Raw genomic sequence first — 20,286 nt, 5'->3', positions numbered from 1 at the left:
ATGATAGGCCGATTCTGTACTCAGATTTGGATAAGTCATGAAAAAAGAGCTCGAGAATGTGTCGTCCGTTTTCTTCTAGCTGCTATAGTTCTCGAGATCCCCTCAGTAGACAACGAATATTGCCCACCCTGTACTGGTTATTTTATTTCATATATCTCTCTTTTTTTACAAAAAAGCCCCTTGTTCCCCTAATTATGGTCCGAGATTACTTTCAATGAAACGCCTATTCATAGAAACTATAATGTTTCCCAAACGTCTGTAATTTTCGAATTTTGAGTCTGACCTAGTCTTATACGATTTAGTCAAAAATTGGTCCGTCCATTCAGTCGTTAAGGTTTATATAATAGATTTGTGATTTACAGTTTAGTTTGAGGACTCTAAGGTGCCGATTAAGTTCTTTAATTGGCAGAATCTGATGGATGGTGTCGGAGCTACATATATATCTGAATTTTTTCCCAATAGGTTGGATGTAGGAAAATATCCATCTTATTGAACTGAAGCTCAGTAACTAGTTGTTCAGTAACGCTAGAAAGCTATGTACAAAATGGGAATCATCTCCCTGAATGAAATACATATATACGAAAAAAATAAGAGGTGCCAATTGAGAAAAAAATTAAATCTGCTGAACCAGAAATAAAGTTTAATATTATTCGTTTTCCCATAAAAAAACTACCTCTTCATAATAACTAATCGAAAAGTTTTAAAAATTTCATTTCTCGAAAATTACCCCTCCACGCCTAATACGCTCCTGTACACCTCACCTACACAGAATTTCCATTTTTTTTTCAGCCGACTCACGCATTATCAGACGACGACCGATAGTGGAAGCCTCTAACAAGGACGGAGCAACAACACGGAAACCTTGGCGCGCTGTTCGAATTTGAAAACATGTCAGTCAGAATTTTGGCGCCGAGCGAAGTCGATCGCCTACAGTGCCGAGTGGCGGTAGCTCAGAAGTGGTGCGAGACGTCCCCACGTGTTTTCGACATTCACCTACCGTGTGCGATAATTTCGTCGACGCGATAACGGATCAGCGTCGGAATGCACGTCGACGCCAAAAAAAACAGGGATGAGGAAGAGGAGGAGAGCAGCCCCCCTGCGCCACCGGACGGGGGATGGGGTTGGATGGTGGTGTTCGGGTCCTTCATGATACATCTAGTCAGTAAGTGTCAAAAATTTCGAATACCTATTGGCAAGGTCAATAAGTGTCACTTGTGGGAGTATTGATAATTCGGGAAAATTGGGAGCAACTTCGGTTAGTTTAACTGAGGGGGCCTGGGGGTTGTTCCAATCAGTCCATCGGGCAAAACAAGTGGTATTTCGGTTAGCATATTGCACAAAACACTAAAATGAGCATGAGATTCTATCGTTTCTATGTGAAAAGAAGCTTAGTCTAACACCAAGTATCCATTTTTTCAAAATATATCAGTGTTTTTCATCAGAATACAACTAACTTCCATCACTTGTATTGGGTGCATGTTAAACACCTCAATTATACATGAAAAGTTGCGTAAATCTCTGTATAAAATTCGAACATTGTTAACCCTCTGTTAACTCACTCTGCAAATGGTACAAATTCTTTCATCTTATGTACGATACATCAGTCTGCAATTTTCATCCCAAATCCCAAAATGTTTTTCTAAGATCGAATTCAAAACCGTATCGCTTCAACCCTTAGTGTTACAACCCCAACCTCTATATTTTGAATAGGGAAGATAGGGATAGGTGTAGTTCATTTGAAAGGCCTTTCTAATCTGAGTACTTTGAATCCATTCGTTTTTGGGATATCCAAATTTTGTACAGAATAAGTCATTTCATTAAACATGCTGTGTGAATCAATCAAATTTTCACTAATTTATTCTATTATTTCGACGATAATCGTAAACTGCCAAGGATCAGACATCGAAATATTACTGTTTGCATCTTTTATTAGCAATTAAGGTAAAAATAGTTAATTCATTGGCGAAAGAAATGAAGGAAATGAAATAATTCCCTCATTTTTCAAAAATAACCAATGCGGGAACCTTAAAACAGATCTTTCAACGAAATTGCAGAATAAACATGTGATATTTCGATTGATTTACTCAGCATACTGATTTACTGAATATTTTTTCATCTGCCTGAAAATTTATCCAAGGTGTTTCTCTGAGATGCAACCCGTATTTAGAGATCCAATGCCATTCTTGCGAAAGTTCCCAAAATAAAGTCCTAACATTGACCCATTATTTGTGACCCGATTCCTCGAAACTTTGCTTTGGGATCTCAAGATTCCTAGACTATAAACTCTCAGATGATTTAACCATTGAAAGCCTAATTATGAATAATAGTTCAGAATCTGTAAAAATCTGGGTATATACCCAGATGAATATTCATGTCTTAAAAGCGGTCACGAATTCAGCATCTTAGTCCTGAAAATTATATCAAATTTCATACAAAAGTTCATTATAATTTCCCTAACTTTAGCTATTCCAATTCAACATTGAAAGAAAAAATATCAGACTACATAACTGCTTATCTGTACCAAGTTATTGGTACAGATTTCTCAAAGCCATATGATTATTTTCTCTTAAGTATAAGAGGGAAGTATCCCAAGTTACTACTCTGTAATAAGCTGGATTTTTTATCGCACTTCATCGTTGTTTCCAAGAAGAAACCTGCATGGAAAAGGGAGATCAATAAAACTTTATTTTTCACTATTCGAAATAACGAGCCAAAATGTCCAGAAAGTAAATGCATCGCTTGATCAAAACCAAACATTTCATTCATCATTTGTATAACAAATCAGTTAATAAGCACAAATGACCACAAAATGTCCATGTTCTGGTTCAAATAAGAACATTTGTTGATAACAAAATATATAAGCTGAAAGGAAATATAAACAAAATGTACCCTGAAAGAAAAATGAGGACCGAAAAATTTGATTTTATGAGAATAAATGTCATAAAAATGTGTTCATTGTGTTCTAACAATTTTTTTTATCTGATGAAAATGCCGTAATTTCATAGAAATCACTAAATAAAATTTATCAGAGATGACCTCATAATGGAGTAATGTCGCATACTGATTCGTTTCCGCAGTATAAAAAATATACAAATTCATGTATGCAAATTGTGATGACGTTTGCCGGTGCAAATTAATTGATAATTCGAAAACTCCATGTAGAGCTCTGGTCGAACGATGTGGCATTTCAAGAAATTCCAACATTGACCTGATATAAAACTGCGAATCTACCTGTTTACACTGCAGTCTGTTCGATAAATAGGTTTATTTCGAGTTGCGAAGGTGAGCTTAAGCATATTTCACACCTTTATTGTAACGATAATTCCATTAGGTAATAGAATGTATTCTCGGGGGAAATCAAAGCTGAAGGTGAAGAGTAAGTTACCATACAAAAATTTAAAAATATGTATCTATGGTATATTACTCCACTCCAGATATTGCTCACACTCTATGAGTTATAGATTCTTCAATCTCCGCTCCAGTAAAAATTGTGTCTCGCGAATAGATTATGCCTTTTTGGCTAGAAGAATCAATAAAAAATCCCTATTTCCCTGTCAAACTTGCTCTGGAAGATCGCCCTGTTCATTGTGAAATTCCGTTTAAAACTTTTTTGCCTTATATTAAAACGTATCTACATAATCAATCTTCTAACTCGTGCTAAGACTTCTGTCTCTAAGTTGAGTGGAGAGAAGGTTCAATAATATCATTGGTTAATTGTCGTTTTCAGAATTCCTGAGTAAATAATCTCATTGAATTTTTATCTTCATTGCAATATCCTCAAACAAACATTGCGCTTTTGCTTGTATAGAAAGCCAACCGTCAATCAGTTGTATCTTTCAATGAAATTATCTCACATTTCGAGATAGTAACTAAGACCAGATCAGTACTGATTATACAGAAGATGAGTATCATGGTTTTTGGACCACTTCACTCGGCGAAAAAGTTATTTGACAATATCCACGTGATTTAAGTACACTTGGTGAAACAAAAATTCCACGAATTCAATCTTTAACTCTGAATCTTAGGTAAACTTGGCTTAATCACACTTTAAGTTATTGAAAGATATGTGTTCATAATTTCACGAATGATCTAATCTTGATCAAAATGGGACAGTAAACTGATGCAACTCTCGGCACTTTGCATAGTCGGCGCGTATGATGACTTCTTTCAGCCAGAAACTCAACAGACGCAATCACATCAACCTGGAGCCAATTAGGCTGGAACTGATTACATCTTCCGGTTTATCCCTCTTGAAATCGACACCGACATCCCATTACGTTCCGATATCCCTAGGCGATTTCCTGGATAAAATTGGATCTGCAGATAGACCTTACCGAAATGTATCTTTGAAATTTCGTCATTTCCAATCTATTGAATTTTATCAACATCGATTACAGTTTTCGTCGTTGGAATCTTTCCATTTATTCGTCGGAAAATCGTGAAAATGCCATAGAAACCCTGAAAAAGCAATCTAAAAACTGTTCAGCGCAGCCATATCAATTTTTATCAACCTCTTCAGTAACAGATCTCAAGAATTGACCTTGACCATTGAAATAAGAAAAAATTCAAACTCCTCATATTTTTCAATAAAAGCTTTCAAGGCAAGTGTCAAGAAACGAATAAAAAATTTTACTTTCATAGGAGAGTTCTGTGGGTTCTGTGGGTGACACCCTTGACTCCAATCCACCTTTTTTGAGGGTTTAATTTTTTTTTTTTAAGAGATGGTTTAGAATGTTAACATAAGTCTCCTATAGAGCTACGGAATGTTTCTATCCTTTGTTCTATTTTCTGAGGCTGGGAAATTTATTTCGACGAATTATCTGCTCATTCAATGAGAGTAACTGATAAGGCTTATCTTCCAGTGAAAATTGAATGTTTATGCATAATAGTAGCTTAACGAACTTGCTCAATTTATTATCTAGACCATTGATGTGGCTTCTGTTGATGATGTGCAATATGATGATAGGAGTAACTTTTATCGGAGAGTGTGACAGCAGCAGTCGGCATCAAAATATTATGTGCATGTACTAGAATCGAAATCACTCTGATATTCCCTGTGATTACTCACATTATTAGGGTCATATTACTCTCATATATTTCAATTCTGACTCATTCAGAGGATTCAAACGTGAAAGAAAAAAGGTTTATACTGGAAAGAAATGAACTATGTATATAAATAAAATTTCAACAGCTTGAGCCTATATAGGAAAAGACGTATATCCAATACATATATCCCAGATGAAAAATATTAAAATGTTAAAATTTGTCCAGGGTGTTAAAAAGGGCAGTATGACATTTGGTTTGTAACAAATGTATTACGAAAAAAATATGTTTGTGTTTGTAAGCATATTGTCACAATGACCATTTATGTTTATGTTTCCTATATACACTCAACTTATGAAATGATTGAACGTAACATCGTTAATTCGATATAAAGGAACGGAAAGAGTTATATAATCCTTTATAATCAAGGTAACCATATCATTACAATTCCCGATAAGCTTAATTTCAAACTATTGTATCTACATATAAATACTTTGCAAATTTCGTGAAAATTCTCTTTCGGGATTAAAATATGAAAGTGGATTGTAGGATTATACTGAACTATGTTGTATTGTACGTATATGGAAAAAGTTACGCAATTGATAAACCCTTTTTCCTCAAACACTATGTTATCGAAGACGATTGGCATGAGAATGTGTGTATGAAAAGATTAATTCAAGAATGAATATACCCATATGAATATTGAAGTTTTCATGGACTTATCCAAAAGGAGAATCTCAATACTCATTGATATTGAATTGAGAAATATCAATTCACCCTTCTTCACAATTTTTCATAATTATAATAAAGGAACTTGTCATTGATATTCCTATCTGATTTGTGATTTCCCAGGTCTGGGCACTTTATTGACCCAAAAAGTATACAAAGGCTTGGCGATAATCATTTGCCGGCGATCTGGGTCAAACCACTGCGGAACTTTTATTAACTTGTTGGATAAGAAGGGGAATACATATTCTAACCTTATATCAGGTATTGAATTTGTAAGATGGAAAAGACGATAAGATCAGCAACTGGTAAGATAGGAAGCCAGGTGCTAAGTTTGTTTTTTTTTTAAATTCTTTGTTAATATGGAGGAAGATGTTATGGACAAAATATCAATGTTATTATAATAAGTAAACAATTTCTACACACATATTCAGAGAAAAAAAACATCTTTTCAACGATGTGCTGAATCAAGTACACAAACAAGGCTTATTTTTCATAATTATTCATTTTTAAGACGAGTCACCTTTATGCCTCAGCATCAGTAACATTGTTTCTGATATTACTTCCTTAGATTTTCTCGCCTGAGTTATTATATACTAACTTTGGAGCTCAGGGTGCTGGAACAGAGATTAATACGGACCCTGAAGCTCTTCATCCAGACCTGAGACAAACAAATTGGCTGGGCCATAGCTCATCATCTAGTTTGCCGAAACCGAACATTAATTATGTGAGCTTTCATGTACTTGATTCGATTAAATCCGCTGCATACTCTGAGTCAATTTGCAACTATTGAAGGGATTGAGGACGGGTCTGGAGAAAAGCCGAATTATAATCACGGATGTCTGATTTGAGAAATTATTTCTTAGAGCCCATGTTTGATTAAGACTATAATTGGAATGATTAAAAAATAACAGACCGACTGTGAACTGAAAAGGATAAAACAAGGTCTATAAAATCGATAGAATACTATGACATAATAAAAATAAGTCAGGAAAACCTGTAGAATCATCTAGTGCCTTTTTTCAAGTTCAGTTTTGTTCAAGATGTATGAAATTGGCTAATTGATTCTTGTTATTAACTAAAAATTAATTAAAAAAGCTGGCGTAGAAATGTTTCTTCCACCGAGAAATTGGCAAAACCGTTGTTTGAGAACCATAAAATTTGAAAATAGATTTTTGTCACTCACTCGGCTTTAACGTTGCAGAAAATGGAATCTAACTTTTATTCCTACCACCAACAGAGCATTTTAACTATTCAGTATTATTGTTCCAAGCTAATAATTGTGAGCTTAACGAATAAGAATTACCCAAAATGCAAATAAGAACCTCCCCTTCATATTCATGATAACAGCGGAATCTGTTTCTACAGAATTATTAATTTTGTATACATAGCAATGGAATATCTCAGTATGCAAATAAATTTGGCAAAGCCCTCAACATTTACTAAGGCTAGGTTTCATTAGGAATGAAGAGATTATTTTCGTTGCAGATGTGGCATTGTGCAACTACCTCTTCAATTTCCCTCGTCAATTATTCATTGTGTGCATTCAAAACAACAAAAGAGTTGGGGAATTAATTTTGAAACGAATAATTTAATATATACCAGAAACTTCCCTACAAAGTGGAGCCATTAACGATGATTTTGGATCCTTGTTTTCAATACTGAATGTTTGGAATGAGGAATGAGAAGATATCATAAAAAGTTCGGTTTTTCAAACATTTTTGATCTGATCAACTGTCAACTTGATGAATGCCCATATTCGAATATTTCGTACTCTTGATCGATAACTCAATTTACCTACACATATGTCAGTGTAAAATTGTTAGTGCGAACTATTCAAACTCAGATAATTAATTTAAGGGTAGAAACGAAGGTCCTTTTCCCTGGAATGTATCTCGCGTTAACTGTTAACTCGAAATTAAAAAGCGAAACGTGGTTACACCAAACTTTCGCAGGGAAAAGGTCGTCTGTCTCTGCCATTTTCCCGCGTCAAAAGACCAGAGGATTTCCAGTTCATTCCGTTCAGGATGTTCTCCCTAGGTCGTCCCTTTTAAGAGGTCACCGAAAATAGCTCCTACCGAATATTCAGGCTTTAATTAAACGGTACGCTTCTCACTATAGAAGGATTGAGTATAACAGAGAGGGACATGAGATTTATCGTATCGCGAAAAGATAAATCATTGATAATACGGAATTTTTGTTATTTCGAAGATGTAGAAGAAAAAGAATACAAGACCATCTTGGAATTCTGCATTTTTCTTCTGTTATGCTTATTTATTACCCTAGTGAAAAATAAATGTTTTGCAGCATATTCCGTGATATTTTTATATTCCGTATTCATTTCAGACCAGCCTTAATGAACAAATTCGTAGAGATACAAAGAATTGCCATTTATAGACCAAAAAGCATCTTTTATTGAAACGAGTGGGGGTGTCATTGAATGGTTTCCAATTTTCGAAGAATGATACTTCAGAAAGTATTTTAAGGATAAGGGGCTATTTCCGTCCAGCAATGTTGTTGACTCTTTCAGTAAAAGTGAATCGTATCATCGTTGCAGGAGAAATCAGATTTAGAACGAGATTCTTTTTGAAGGTAATTGACTTGGTTAGAAAGGTCGGACAAGAATACATCATTTCATCAGTTTCTGAGTTCTTTCAGAATGATTGGTGCATTTTTGAGGTGCGGGGCAAAAAAAAATCGAAATGAATGCATTTTTGTGGGTTAGTACTTCCGAATGAACGGGCGTTTCGGAAACCTAAATGGAATGTGTAGGCAGATTATCACTTCCTATTACATGTGTGCTCTAGAATTTTTTTCATTGAAAGAAAACAGGAAATGTTTCAATTCTACTAAGAAGCGAACGCTCTCTATATGGCAAACTGCGAATGCACTAGTAATGATTCCACTGAATCTGTAGATATCAGTTCTCAATTTTCAGATAACATAAACCCACAAGATATTATCATCGAATTCAGAAAGATTCAAACATTTGGACTATTTTTAACACGAAATTATTGCTCTTCCTACATCGGTTAAGAATTCTACAACATTGACTCATTGACAACTTGTATTTATTTCCTCAATATTGTCGTCAATTTGTGCAATTCCATCGATCAATGTCAAATAAAAAATGCTGAACTATTTACGGAACACTGAGAACCGAATCATAAAAATTTATAACCCATTGTGAACCACTTCACTACACTGCAAATGGCTATTGCCATTAGCCAGGTATCATCAGTGAGGCTGACTTTACCTACTTCGAATTCCATACAGGTAGCACTAAGACCATGGTGAGTATAGCGAAAAAAATCTGGTGTAAAATTAAATCATTCAGTTTATGAACATGGAGGGCGAATGCATAGTTCAATTTTTAGGAGAAGGATAATTTTAATATGAATATATGTACTGATGACAGTATGAATATCCGCCTACTAGGTAAATATAAAATTTCGATGATAATCCAAGCCTAGACGAGACTCATGCTACGTGATACATTATATTCGGAAATTTCGACATTTGTAATCCAATTTCCAGATTTCTACTCTATTGATCAACCATCATAATATTTCTATTTTGTGATCTCAATTAAACCTTTGAGTCCAATCTCCGACGAACAACAAAGCTGATCAAAGGAACCGCACTATGAATAATCTAATTATTCTCCTTTTGCATTTGTCTTCAAATAAATTTCATAACAAACAACAATAAAACATATTTAAAGTTTAATTCAATGAAGCTCTATTGATCAACTGAAATTACCATAAGAATATTTTTTTCAATGCTTGAATAATAAGTATTATTCACTCTGAAAATAAACTGGAATTTACGAGTAGGTATATTCATTCATTTTCATGTTTAATGAATCAAGGAAATCAACCACAAATAAATAAAAATTGTTTAAAAACAGCAAAGTCGTAACAAATTCAAAAAGGTATCAGAGTGGTTCGGAAGTTATCAAAAAAAAACTGAATTATGGGAGTACTATTTGGAGGAGCATATCCTGCATATCTCACATAGGTAGGAAAAAAAAATTAACGCATTCCTGACTTGTCTTCATTCACACCTGAGAAAGAGTGCTGGGACACCATGTATACATGAGCTTGATAAGATCGAATTATAATTATATCCCAACTTTGGCGGCACCTAAATGTGGCGGAAACGACAAAAGAAACATTTCTCAGAGTTGCATTATATTTCGAATTCTTGGAAATAGGAACAATGACAACAAGGAGGCTGGCGATGATCCAGAAACTTCAGAGCTCTCGTCCTTAAGAGGAGCAATGTATCATAGCGTAGTGACGTCTTCAATCTTCGTAGAAGATTTATACCCTGAAAATTACCTTTGAAGGTGTACACCCTTGTATAGAAGGATGTGCGGCAAAAATAAAAAAACCTTTCACCACTTATATTCCCAACATTTTTCCCACACAATATTGGAAAAAAGAAAAACTAAAATGGAAAAATTATTTTTGCAGAATCAGTCTAATTGATCGTCTTTTAATAAAAAAGGAGACATAAAATAGAAGCAGATACTGGTCGCACACAGAAAAAAATGACTAAATAAAAAGAAGAATAAAAAGACTATAAAATTTTACAGTGAAATTCGGACTGAAGTAACAGTTCACAGGAGCAATTCTTCATTCGTGTTGTCACTGAGAGTGAACTTCAATTATCCAAAAAGTACCTGAACAAATACCGGAAATATGTTTGAGTGCAGTGAGTGGTCCCTCAACAAAAACTTTTGTTGTTTCGAATTGTTTTACCTATTTGAAATAAAGACCTCAATTCAATGACTCTAAAAGTGCAATTTAACCTTGATAAAAACAAAACAGCACACGCGTAAAAAAAAAACAAATTTTTAAAATGAAAATAAATTTTATGTATATATTCACACCATGTTAAATGTTAATTTTCTGTACGGTTCTCTAGGTATTGTGAAGTTTTTATCAATATGTAATTTGACTCTTATGCACCCGATTGATGACTTCTAAAAAGTTTAACAATGCACCTATAACATGCGGTTTGAATACCAGGATCGTACTCCAGATATTCAAAAAATCCCAAGAAGTTTATGAAACGGCCCATAACAGAACGATTTATTTTATATTCTGTTGAAATAGAAAAATTAGGCTTAGTGAAACTTTGATTGTCCAATCAAAGATTTAAGCGTCCAGTATGAAGTCGGTTTTACATTTGTGAATAAATTGAAAAAGTAACAATTGGGAAGGGAAATGGACATATATCGATCATAATTTGATACAAGAATGATAAGAACTGGATAACGTCAATCCTTTGATATATTTTTTATTCTCTTTCAATAAAATCGATATTATTCTGCTCCAATAGTGATATTTTACGTCTCATACGATGTGAAATTCATAAATTAATATGCATGTATTCGTTAAAACTAACATCCTCTCAATTTCATCTAAATTATCTCCAACCACAATTTGATTAAGTAGCTTGATATTGTTATAGTTTTGACGTTTTTTTTTTATAGATGATGGCGTCACTTACTCTTTTGGAATATTTTACGATGAGTTCTTGGATTATTTCAACGAAGGCAAAAGTAAAACGTCGTGGATTCTATCGACCTTAGTTGGAGTAACATTATGCTCAGGTAAGATTGATCTATATCGATTGAAATTTATTCTGGGAGGATTCTGCACTTCTTAATAAACTTTTTAGGGTTTTCACTCCCAATCTCCGAAACAAAATCAATTAAAAATGAAATAAATGATTTGCTCCTGACAAATTAGTGCAAGAATTTACGAATTAATGCAACACATAGTTTATAGGTATACGAGTTTCTTCTATGAGTAGTTAACATTTTCATACGAACAATTCATGTATTTCTAGCCAATACGAGACAACTTCACGAAATACCTAGATATACATTCGAAAATACACCGTTAAAATTGAGTAAATATTAATTTCGCAAATCAAATTATGCAAGTATTCATCCTTTGTATTCCTCGTTTTATTTGAAAAAGGAATCCACAATAAAATTCACTCAATCCCATGTTGTTGTCAAGGTCCACTAGCGAGGTTTGTTGATCATAATGCATATGTAAATATTCTTGATAAGATAAACAAATGCTTGCTTCTGCTCCGAACTCGTAGATGTTAATGAGAATACAAATAAACAAGATATGTCTTATTCAGAAGTAATATCGCGAGATCACGTTTTGGTTAGTCACCGCTCTTTGTAGTTGCAGATAAAGAAGAAGAGTGCTGCTAAGTAATAGACTGCTCTATTCTTTGTTTTTTGAATCTATGGAATCTAATTGACTCTGAAAATAACGTTTTGAAGGTTCTTGCAATACGGGAACTCATCTGGCGAATGAGTTCTAGGATTTTTTAGCATTTTTCAAGATTTTTAGATAGTATTTTGTTTTATTTTCTAGTCATGCGGGGAGAAAACACTTTTGCACAAGACTTCTTATTAGGGTTTTCCTATACTGAGTTTTATTTCAGTCGGATCAATATTCTCTCAAATATTGAAAAAAAATCCATATTCATGTCCTTGGCTCTTTCCTTTGTAGGATGGAGTCCAGATCTAGAGTGTTTACGAAAAGACAGAATTGATTTTGGCACAGAATTCGTCATCAATGGGTTGAACCCATAGACTTATAATACATGGACTCATTGTCACGTGACTTTTCAGTAGATCGAGGGGTTGTATGCATTAGAGAGAGAAGGGCTTATGCGTTTTGATCGAACAAGAAAGAGATGAACTGATTCCGTGTGGGCAATGTCAAAATCATATGATGGATATTAACGCAGACGTTGCCCACAAGGTGTTCATACGTTGATTATTATTCTCATTACATCTATTTTTGACTAAAACTCACATATTTTTTGACATAATTGATTTCGAAGGAATGCTATGGAATTTCTGTGTGTCTTCTCGGAAGCTTGTTTAAAATTTATTGAAGAAAATTTTCGCATAAACTTGTGTTCTATCATAGACATAGAGACGTGGACTGAGCAATGCCAGCATGAAATTGGCTATTTATTAGAAAGAGAGAAAAGCTCGTCGGGATATACCTTTCTCTTTTTTGTTCACATAGAGGTGAGTGTAGACCAATCAAAATTCTAGAAAAAGACAACTGCATTCCCGACGTGTTTTTCTCTCTGTCACTTTTTTTGACCGTATTTCATGCATAGATATAAAGGGAAGGCACAGTCCATGTCTCTATGTCTATGTGTTCTATAACCTTTTGACAGCTTGCCCACAAACTCTCCATCTTATTCAACCAACCGACTTCTCTCTCACATGCGGAGTCCATGTTATTTATAAGTCTATGGTTGAACCCAATCGTTTGAGACCATAGTCGGTTCGAAATTAATTGATAGGTATTTGGTCAAAAAGGTAACGCTTTCAATCCTAGGAATAAGTGCTCAAAAATCTCTAGTAAACAATGCGCACACATTTGACCATTGAATCTGAAGTTAGCCTTTCTTGGCAAGGAAACAGAAATGAAGTTGAATCTCTTATTGTGATACCTACGCAGGACGTACATAACCTAAAAAATTATGAATTATGTTGCACTTCTCAGCAAAAATCACTTTTTTCTTTCTTCATTTTATTTTAAATTTTCAGGACCACTATCGAGTTCTCTAGTCAACAAATACGGCTGCAGGCCAGTGACAATTGGAGGGGCCATATTTGGAAGTATTTGCCTTATCGTGTCATGTTTGGCGAGGAACGTCAATTTCCTGATCCTAACCATCGGCGTGGGTGCTGGAATCGGTTTCGGCTTGATATATCTACCAGCAATCGTCAGCGTGACGACCTACTTCGAGAAAAAGAGGTCCTTAGCCACCGGTATCGCGGTGTGCGGATCTGGTTTCGGCACCTTCGTTTTCGCCCCCCTCATCACCTATCTCTTGCACGAGTTCGGATGGAGAGGATCCATACTCATCATAAGCGGCATTGTCCTGGAGTGCATGATCTTCGGGTCGCTCTTCAGACCCCTCGAGTACGACGAGGTCAAAGAAGTCGACAGCGAGAACAATCGCCTCCAGCTCAAGGCCACGGAGGGTAGAGTAGACATTCACGTGTCCGACCACGACCTTCGCCATTTCCCAAAGTCCACGGCAAACGGCAAAATGCACAGGCCGCATAGCGTGGCTCACTTCTCCCTGCCCAAAACCAGCTCACACAGGCACGAACAAAATGGGCATGCCAATAACCAAGGGAAATTTCAGAGTAAGAGTGGAGCTAGATTGGCGTTCAGCCAGCCCATGCTTGCAGCCAACTCCAGGACATCCTACGGGAGTCAACACTTCCGCAAACACGGCCCCTTGGACCGACCGGATGTCTTTTACCAAGGCAGCTTACTAAACATCCCTTCCTACAGGTCCAAACTGGACCTGAAGAACCGCACTGGTGAGGAGTCGGCGTTTCTGGAGAGGAAATCGAGCATATGCTATAAAAAACGAAAGTACGAGGCTGAAGAAGAAAAGGAGACCACTTTGTGCGGTATCCAATGTTCCGCCGAGACAAAGGAGACGATGGAGGAGATGCTGGACTTCTCCCTGTTCACAGACGTGATCTTCATTCTCTTCACCATAAGTAACTTCCTGACCAGTATCGGCTTCAACATTCCGTACGTATTTTTGGTGTCGCGGGCGAAGTCCGTTGGTTTGACTGCCGAAGATGGGAGTATGTTGCTGTCCATCATCGGTATAGCGAACACGATAGGGAGGATTGTTCTGGGATACATCTCGGATAAACCGTGGGTCAACCGACTTTACGTCTACAACTGGTCCCTCACCATATGTGGAATAGGTAAGTTGAAGCTATTCGTTTGTGATCCTCATGTTCATCAATGTCCTTGCAACTATAAAAACACAGAAACTACTTCTTCAGAGTCTTTCTACTTTCCTTTTATTCTATTCTATTTTATTCGTTACCTACAAGTCATGATCGTAAGGACACAATTAATACGCATTTTCAATTTCAGCGACGATGTGCTGTGCTTTCTGCAACGATTTCGTCACCTTGGCAATCTACGCCAGTGTTTTTGGGTCCACCATTGGAGTGTACGTTGGACTAACATCTGTCATTCTCGTGGATCTTTTAGGCTTAGACAAACTGACCAATGCCTTCGGGCTTCTCCTGCTCTTCCAAGGAATTGCATCACTTGTAGGTCCACCATTAGGAGGTAAGATAAAGATATATAGAATATAACTATAATTTTCCTATTAAGAGATGTGTGTACATCATGAAGAAGCTAATTTTCTGCGATTATAAAGGAATTTTCCACCATAATCGTAAAAAATAACTTTTTGTAACTTATTTCTTGCAATACTTAGTGAATTTCAAGAATTTTTTTTTATCTCTTACAGGTGCACTGTATGATATATTGCTGTCATACGACTATGCTTTCTACTTGTCGGGTGCCACAATAGCCCTTAGTGGCACAATGCTCTTCGTCATTCCAGCAGTTCAAAGGTACCTAGCGAATAAAACGAAGAAACGCCTTGCAGTACCTGTGGAAATATAGCCATTACTGTCTTCCTATGACAGTGTTCATAGTTACACAACTATATGAAACAGGGTTGATCCCCACAACATATCTTCGAAAATGGTTCGCCAATGGCCAGCTAAACGATGATTTTCGTAATTTTGTTCGAATTTAATCTTCATTCGATCATTTCAGATATTATTCAATTCTGACTTTTCTATTTTTTAAACTTGCATCGGGTTTTTGAAGATTCTGTTGGGCGCATTGTAGAACCAGAGGACTTGAACGTTACCATTTATGTGCCATTTTGAAATATTTATAGTACGGTATTATTGTCTGCAGTGCAGACTGTCAGTAAGAATTTGAAATGTGATTCAAGTTATTTATTTACGATTCTAGCCATTAAGATGTAAATATTAATTCAATAAAATGTTGATTATGTGGTATACGGCACTAATTTGTGATGTTTACTTCGCCGAGAATTGAGAGAACGATTTTTATGTTTCGAACAAACTGATAATGAATTCCAGTATTTGTTCGAGTTGAAGAACGTGAATGCTATCTTTAGATAATATTATACCTAATAATTATCTATATTTAATTAAATCATTGAATTGTTAATATATCTCTCCCTCAGATATTACACAACAATAGCTCTCGATTGGAATTACATTAAATAGTTAATCAGAAAATTTCAACAAATAGAACTTCATAATCTTCGAGGCCTCTTGACATGCCTTGCAAACTCAAATATTGGATACAATCACTTTATATTGTACGTTTAATGTGATACACTTCAAACAATATCATTAGAAATAGGTAAACATAGATAATATATTATATAAGGAGATATAAGAATGGTATATATTCTTGATATAAACTTTTACACTTCCTATATCAAGTGCATTTTTCACGACTGATATTCTAGTTTTTTCTCGGAAATTTTATTTATTGATAATTTTGAAGTTTTCACATTTATATTATATATGTATATATAGGTACTTTACCCAATTTTTTTTAAGATTCACAGTTTGAATAGTTCATTTGTAGCTATTTTAAAGGAAATTTCAGTACCAAATGATAATTTCTACTCTTAACTTACTGTAAAAATACTGTTTTATTAAACTCGTAAAATGTTTTTGGTTTCATTCTATCCTCTTTTAGTTATTGAGTCCAAAGTTTCGAATCATAGTTGGAAAGGAAAAGATTTTTTCATGAATGATTTTGAAAGTTTTATTTTAACAAGAAAAAATATCGTTTTTTTACGACAGGGTTCTTACAAATAATAGAAACATCGCAGTGGCCTTTCGAAGTTAACAGCTAATTTTATTTTTGTTTTCTCTGTTTTTAGTCCAAAAAAATATGTTTCCAATACTTGCAAAAGGAGAATATTTTGACGTTCACGATATTACAACTATTTATATAGATCCTGCATCAAAACTTTCTCATCAAACTAAATTATTCAATTATTTCAGTTGAGTCAAAATGCTTTTTATGTACAATTCACTTTCATTTGAAATATATAAAGATCCCTATTATATCAATAAGAATAAAATAAACTTTTTTATAAATATTAGAGTAGATGTATGTACAACATTATACATATTACATATATGTTACAAACATTAGGTATCTATAAGTGTCTACTTCCGACTCGGGCATCTGAGTAATTTTCACTCATAGATCTTATGAAGATGATGATGATGACACCTCAAATACTGACAACATTAGGGAAATTTACTTCCTCCCTCAGAATGGAACAAGCTTCTTTGAAATATTTTTCTGCTTGCTGAGTGATGCTCTGTAATCACAACTCATTCGTCATTTCTTCATTTGATTATGGTTCATGTCATATTCCATAAAGAAGTCAGTTTAATTTTTTCCCAAATAAATACACAAATATTTTCTGGGAGTTGATGATGTTGAAAAAGCTCATATTATGGAAAATTTTCAGGTGTTCATAAGATTATTAATTTTTTACAATTTTCACAAAATAGGTATATGCAGTAATTTTGGAGCCTCATTTCCAATACTCAATGAAATAATTTTACTAAGAAACCAACATGTAGTTATCTTCGCAACGTTTATAGAATCTCAATATTCTCAATATACTCACCTTATCGGGAAAATTCGTTTTGGACAATGTGCTGCGTCTATATTTCTCCTTCAAACTAATAAACATCTCGTATGATAGCAGTCCTTTCATTTTGTTATCTCCAAGTTTCAAGTTTTCCATTAAATTCAATAATTCCTCGCATATTCTTGACTTCAAGTCGAGAAGTTGAGATTCGATATCTGAAAATTGGGAGGATTTTGAATAATTAGACCTTGGAAAGGATTAGATAGAAATCATCACTATTTGCTCTAGTCCTTAAAATGAACAATGTTCATGATATACCAAGTAAAACATTGCAAATTTTCAGGGATTATGCGTAGGTATCTACTCATGATTTTCGAAAACAGGATTTCCGATAAACCTTGCACAATATGACGAAAACCGTGCCGAAATATTTATTTTCTTGGGATATATTGCCATCTCGACATATTCCACATGGTTATAGTTAGACAAGAATGTTATAGTGATAGTGGTTAACTAAAAACTGGTGGAATCATTTTTCTCTCGGAATTGTTTTTGAAAAACTGTATTTCTGAAAGAATCATTTATCAGTAGATAATGATTTTTGAATTAGTCTTCATTTGACACTCAAAAATCCAAGATTTTTTTCTAACACCATGCACCTACATAATGCCATAAATTATAAATGCAATAGAGTCAAAGTGAAAAGAGAATTGTGAAAATACAATGATTTCCCTTGCGGATTGTTTCAATTCTAAATAATAAAACACACAATGAATATCTTCTTGGCTAGGGTCAGTGGAAAGCTATAAATATAAATGTGGGCAGTTGAGATAGTTGAGTGTTTATATTTTCATGTTTACTTCATATCGAAATAACAGTATCTCTCTTACGTCTCATCATTATAATCTTAGAGACGAATCATTTCCAGACAAGGTCCTGAAGGACCTTTACGACTCCGAATAACTGAGAGATTATTAATCATCCGAATTTCTTGGCAAGGCTTATGAAACCCTGTATGGAAGATACGCTGCAAAAAAAGATCAGGCATACCTACTCGAAAGTGTCAGTTTAACATATATATTTAATTAATTATTATAGAGATACATTTGGGAAAATCTGACAATTTGAGCGTGAGGAATGGGTTTCTGAGATTGAGGTCGATGAGTAGGAGACGCTTATGTCGAATCTATGGAGGGTAAAAACTACCCTCCATAGTCAAAGGGGAAATATAGTCAGTTCAATGCTTCTCAGAGACATTGTGGGATATTTAGGTTATCTACCAAAATCTGAAACGCTCAAGTATACCCATTTTTTTTGGACCACATGTAGACGGACGGACCTCAGATAAACTTTTTCTTCTTTCTATCATCTAAACTTCCTATCAACTAATATTCCACGACGCTCGAGTAAATCTCCATTTATAGCATAGGTCGATTTATTCGCTTTTTTTTTCATTTCTGTTCTAATGATTCTTACCTCTTAATTTATACTTCTCATGGTGACCAATAATCCAAACTATCCTATACTTCAAATCCACAGCGATTTCATGGTTAGCATGCACAAGTCTTGCCAGTTTAAGATGCAAGAATTTCAACATAGTCTCAAGATCTTCGTCGTCGAAAGAACGGAGAACGGATCCAAGAGCGCAAATCAAATTAGCCACTTCCTGTTTGGCAACTTCAGTTCCGCAATCTTCGCAAACCCAGTTTGACTTGATTGTCAACGGATTTTGAGGTAAAACGTTTCCTCTGCATTTTTTACACAAAATACCGGACATATAAGTGCCAAACTCTGTCGGGTCCAAACATCTCGGACATTTGCAGGTGAAATGTTTAGTTTTCGCCAGATTGAATTGTCTTGTTGGTGTGCTCCAGATGAGCCTGACGTAAGAATGAAATAGTTCTTGACCTTTCCTAATAGGTACGCTCGCCCTGACCATCATAACTTTGTTTTGGTCGAATGCATGCGTCAAATTTGGCACACAAGAATGGTTAACGAGGCCAGCTAACGGGTATAATCCACGAAAATTTGCCTCCTTCACATCGGTCTCTATGAGAACTTCAAAGGCGTTAGCATCCATCACACAACAAACAAGCCTAATGTAATCTTCTTCCTTCTCTTCGAAGCAGAGACCAATATCTTTCAATTTGTCTACCTCAATGCCGTGTTTAGAACCTTTGTGATGTTTCAGTTGTGCTATCACGGCTCTATCATCGTCGCCAAGAGAAAGACAACGTAGTGGGGTCAAGTTTTGGAATAGTTCCCTATCAATTTCATCCACATTACCACGTTTGTTCCTGATGAGTTCGCATTCAGATTGGTGCTTCTGGTAGCAAACGTTAGAGCAAACTGGCAAGCCGCATTTTTTTGCACATAGTTGAGCATCATTGTGCTTGCAGCACACCACACAGAACAAGAAATCCGTTGGTTTTATTCTTGGTCCATCTATAACAGGATAATCTCGGAATACTTCTTCACCACATGCAATATCTCTGTTGGCAAATACTCCAATTTCTCCAAGAGGAGATTCGCCCAAAGACCAAGCAGAATTTTCATTTCGTAAACCTTTGCGTCTCAAAAAATTGTCTATAACTTCACTCACAGTGGTCACAGTTCTTTCGAAAATCATATCGATAATTCGGAGTAGCAGTTCGTATATGAAATGCGAGTATATCTACCTTTCAACGTGCACGATTTATTTTTACTAATCAAAGGCGGTTTGTTACCTCCCACTTGTTCTTCAAATGCTAATCACCACTGGAATCGATATGAATGTCTACCTACTTAGATTTATTTTTAGGTAGAACGAATTCTTTTAATCAGGTGAAATAACTGCCGATTTTTATAGGGCTGAGGTGCAGACTTGAACTGACTCCGATCTACATCGTCTACCCAATTGTTGATTCCAAATTCAACGGCTTCCAAACTTTTTTGGAGACCGTTAGTATTTTGTCATAC

General features: G+C 35.2%; 2 protein-coding genes across 2 annotated transcripts; one reads left to right on the top strand and one right to left on the bottom strand.

The window, feature by feature from the left end:
* Positions 1-807: 807 nt before the first annotated feature.
* On the top strand, positions 808-16,386 carry LOC123311087 (monocarboxylate transporter 9). Its single transcript, XM_044894863.1, has 5 exons — positions 808-1,162; positions 11,273-11,392; positions 13,379-14,569; positions 14,745-14,945; positions 15,130-16,386. The coding sequence occupies exons 1-5, from the start codon at positions 1,042-1,044 to the stop codon at positions 15,285-15,287; spliced, it is 1,791 nt and encodes a 596-aa protein (XP_044750798.1). The 5' UTR covers positions 808-1,041; the 3' UTR covers positions 15,288-16,386.
* Positions 16,251-20,240, bottom strand: LOC123311088 (SET domain-containing protein SmydA-8-like). Its single transcript, XM_044894864.1, has 3 exons — positions 18,805-20,240; positions 17,365-17,543; positions 16,251-17,049 (listed from the first exon to the last, which is right to left on the bottom strand). Exons 1-3 carry the CDS (start codon positions 19,955-19,957, stop codon positions 16,960-16,962), a joined length of 1,422 nt encoding a protein of 473 aa, XP_044750799.1. The 5' UTR covers positions 19,958-20,240; the 3' UTR covers positions 16,251-16,959.
* Positions 20,241-20,286: the final 46 nt, after the last annotated feature.

The sequence above is a fragment of the Coccinella septempunctata genome, chromosome 4 (genome assembly GCF_907165205.1).
Source record: "Coccinella septempunctata chromosome 4, icCocSept1.1, whole genome shotgun sequence".
Taxonomy (NCBI): domain Eukaryota; kingdom Metazoa; phylum Arthropoda; class Insecta; order Coleoptera; family Coccinellidae; genus Coccinella; species Coccinella septempunctata.
The sequence above is the reverse complement of the archived record's forward strand: the minus strand, read 5'-3'. Positions and strand labels throughout refer to the sequence as shown.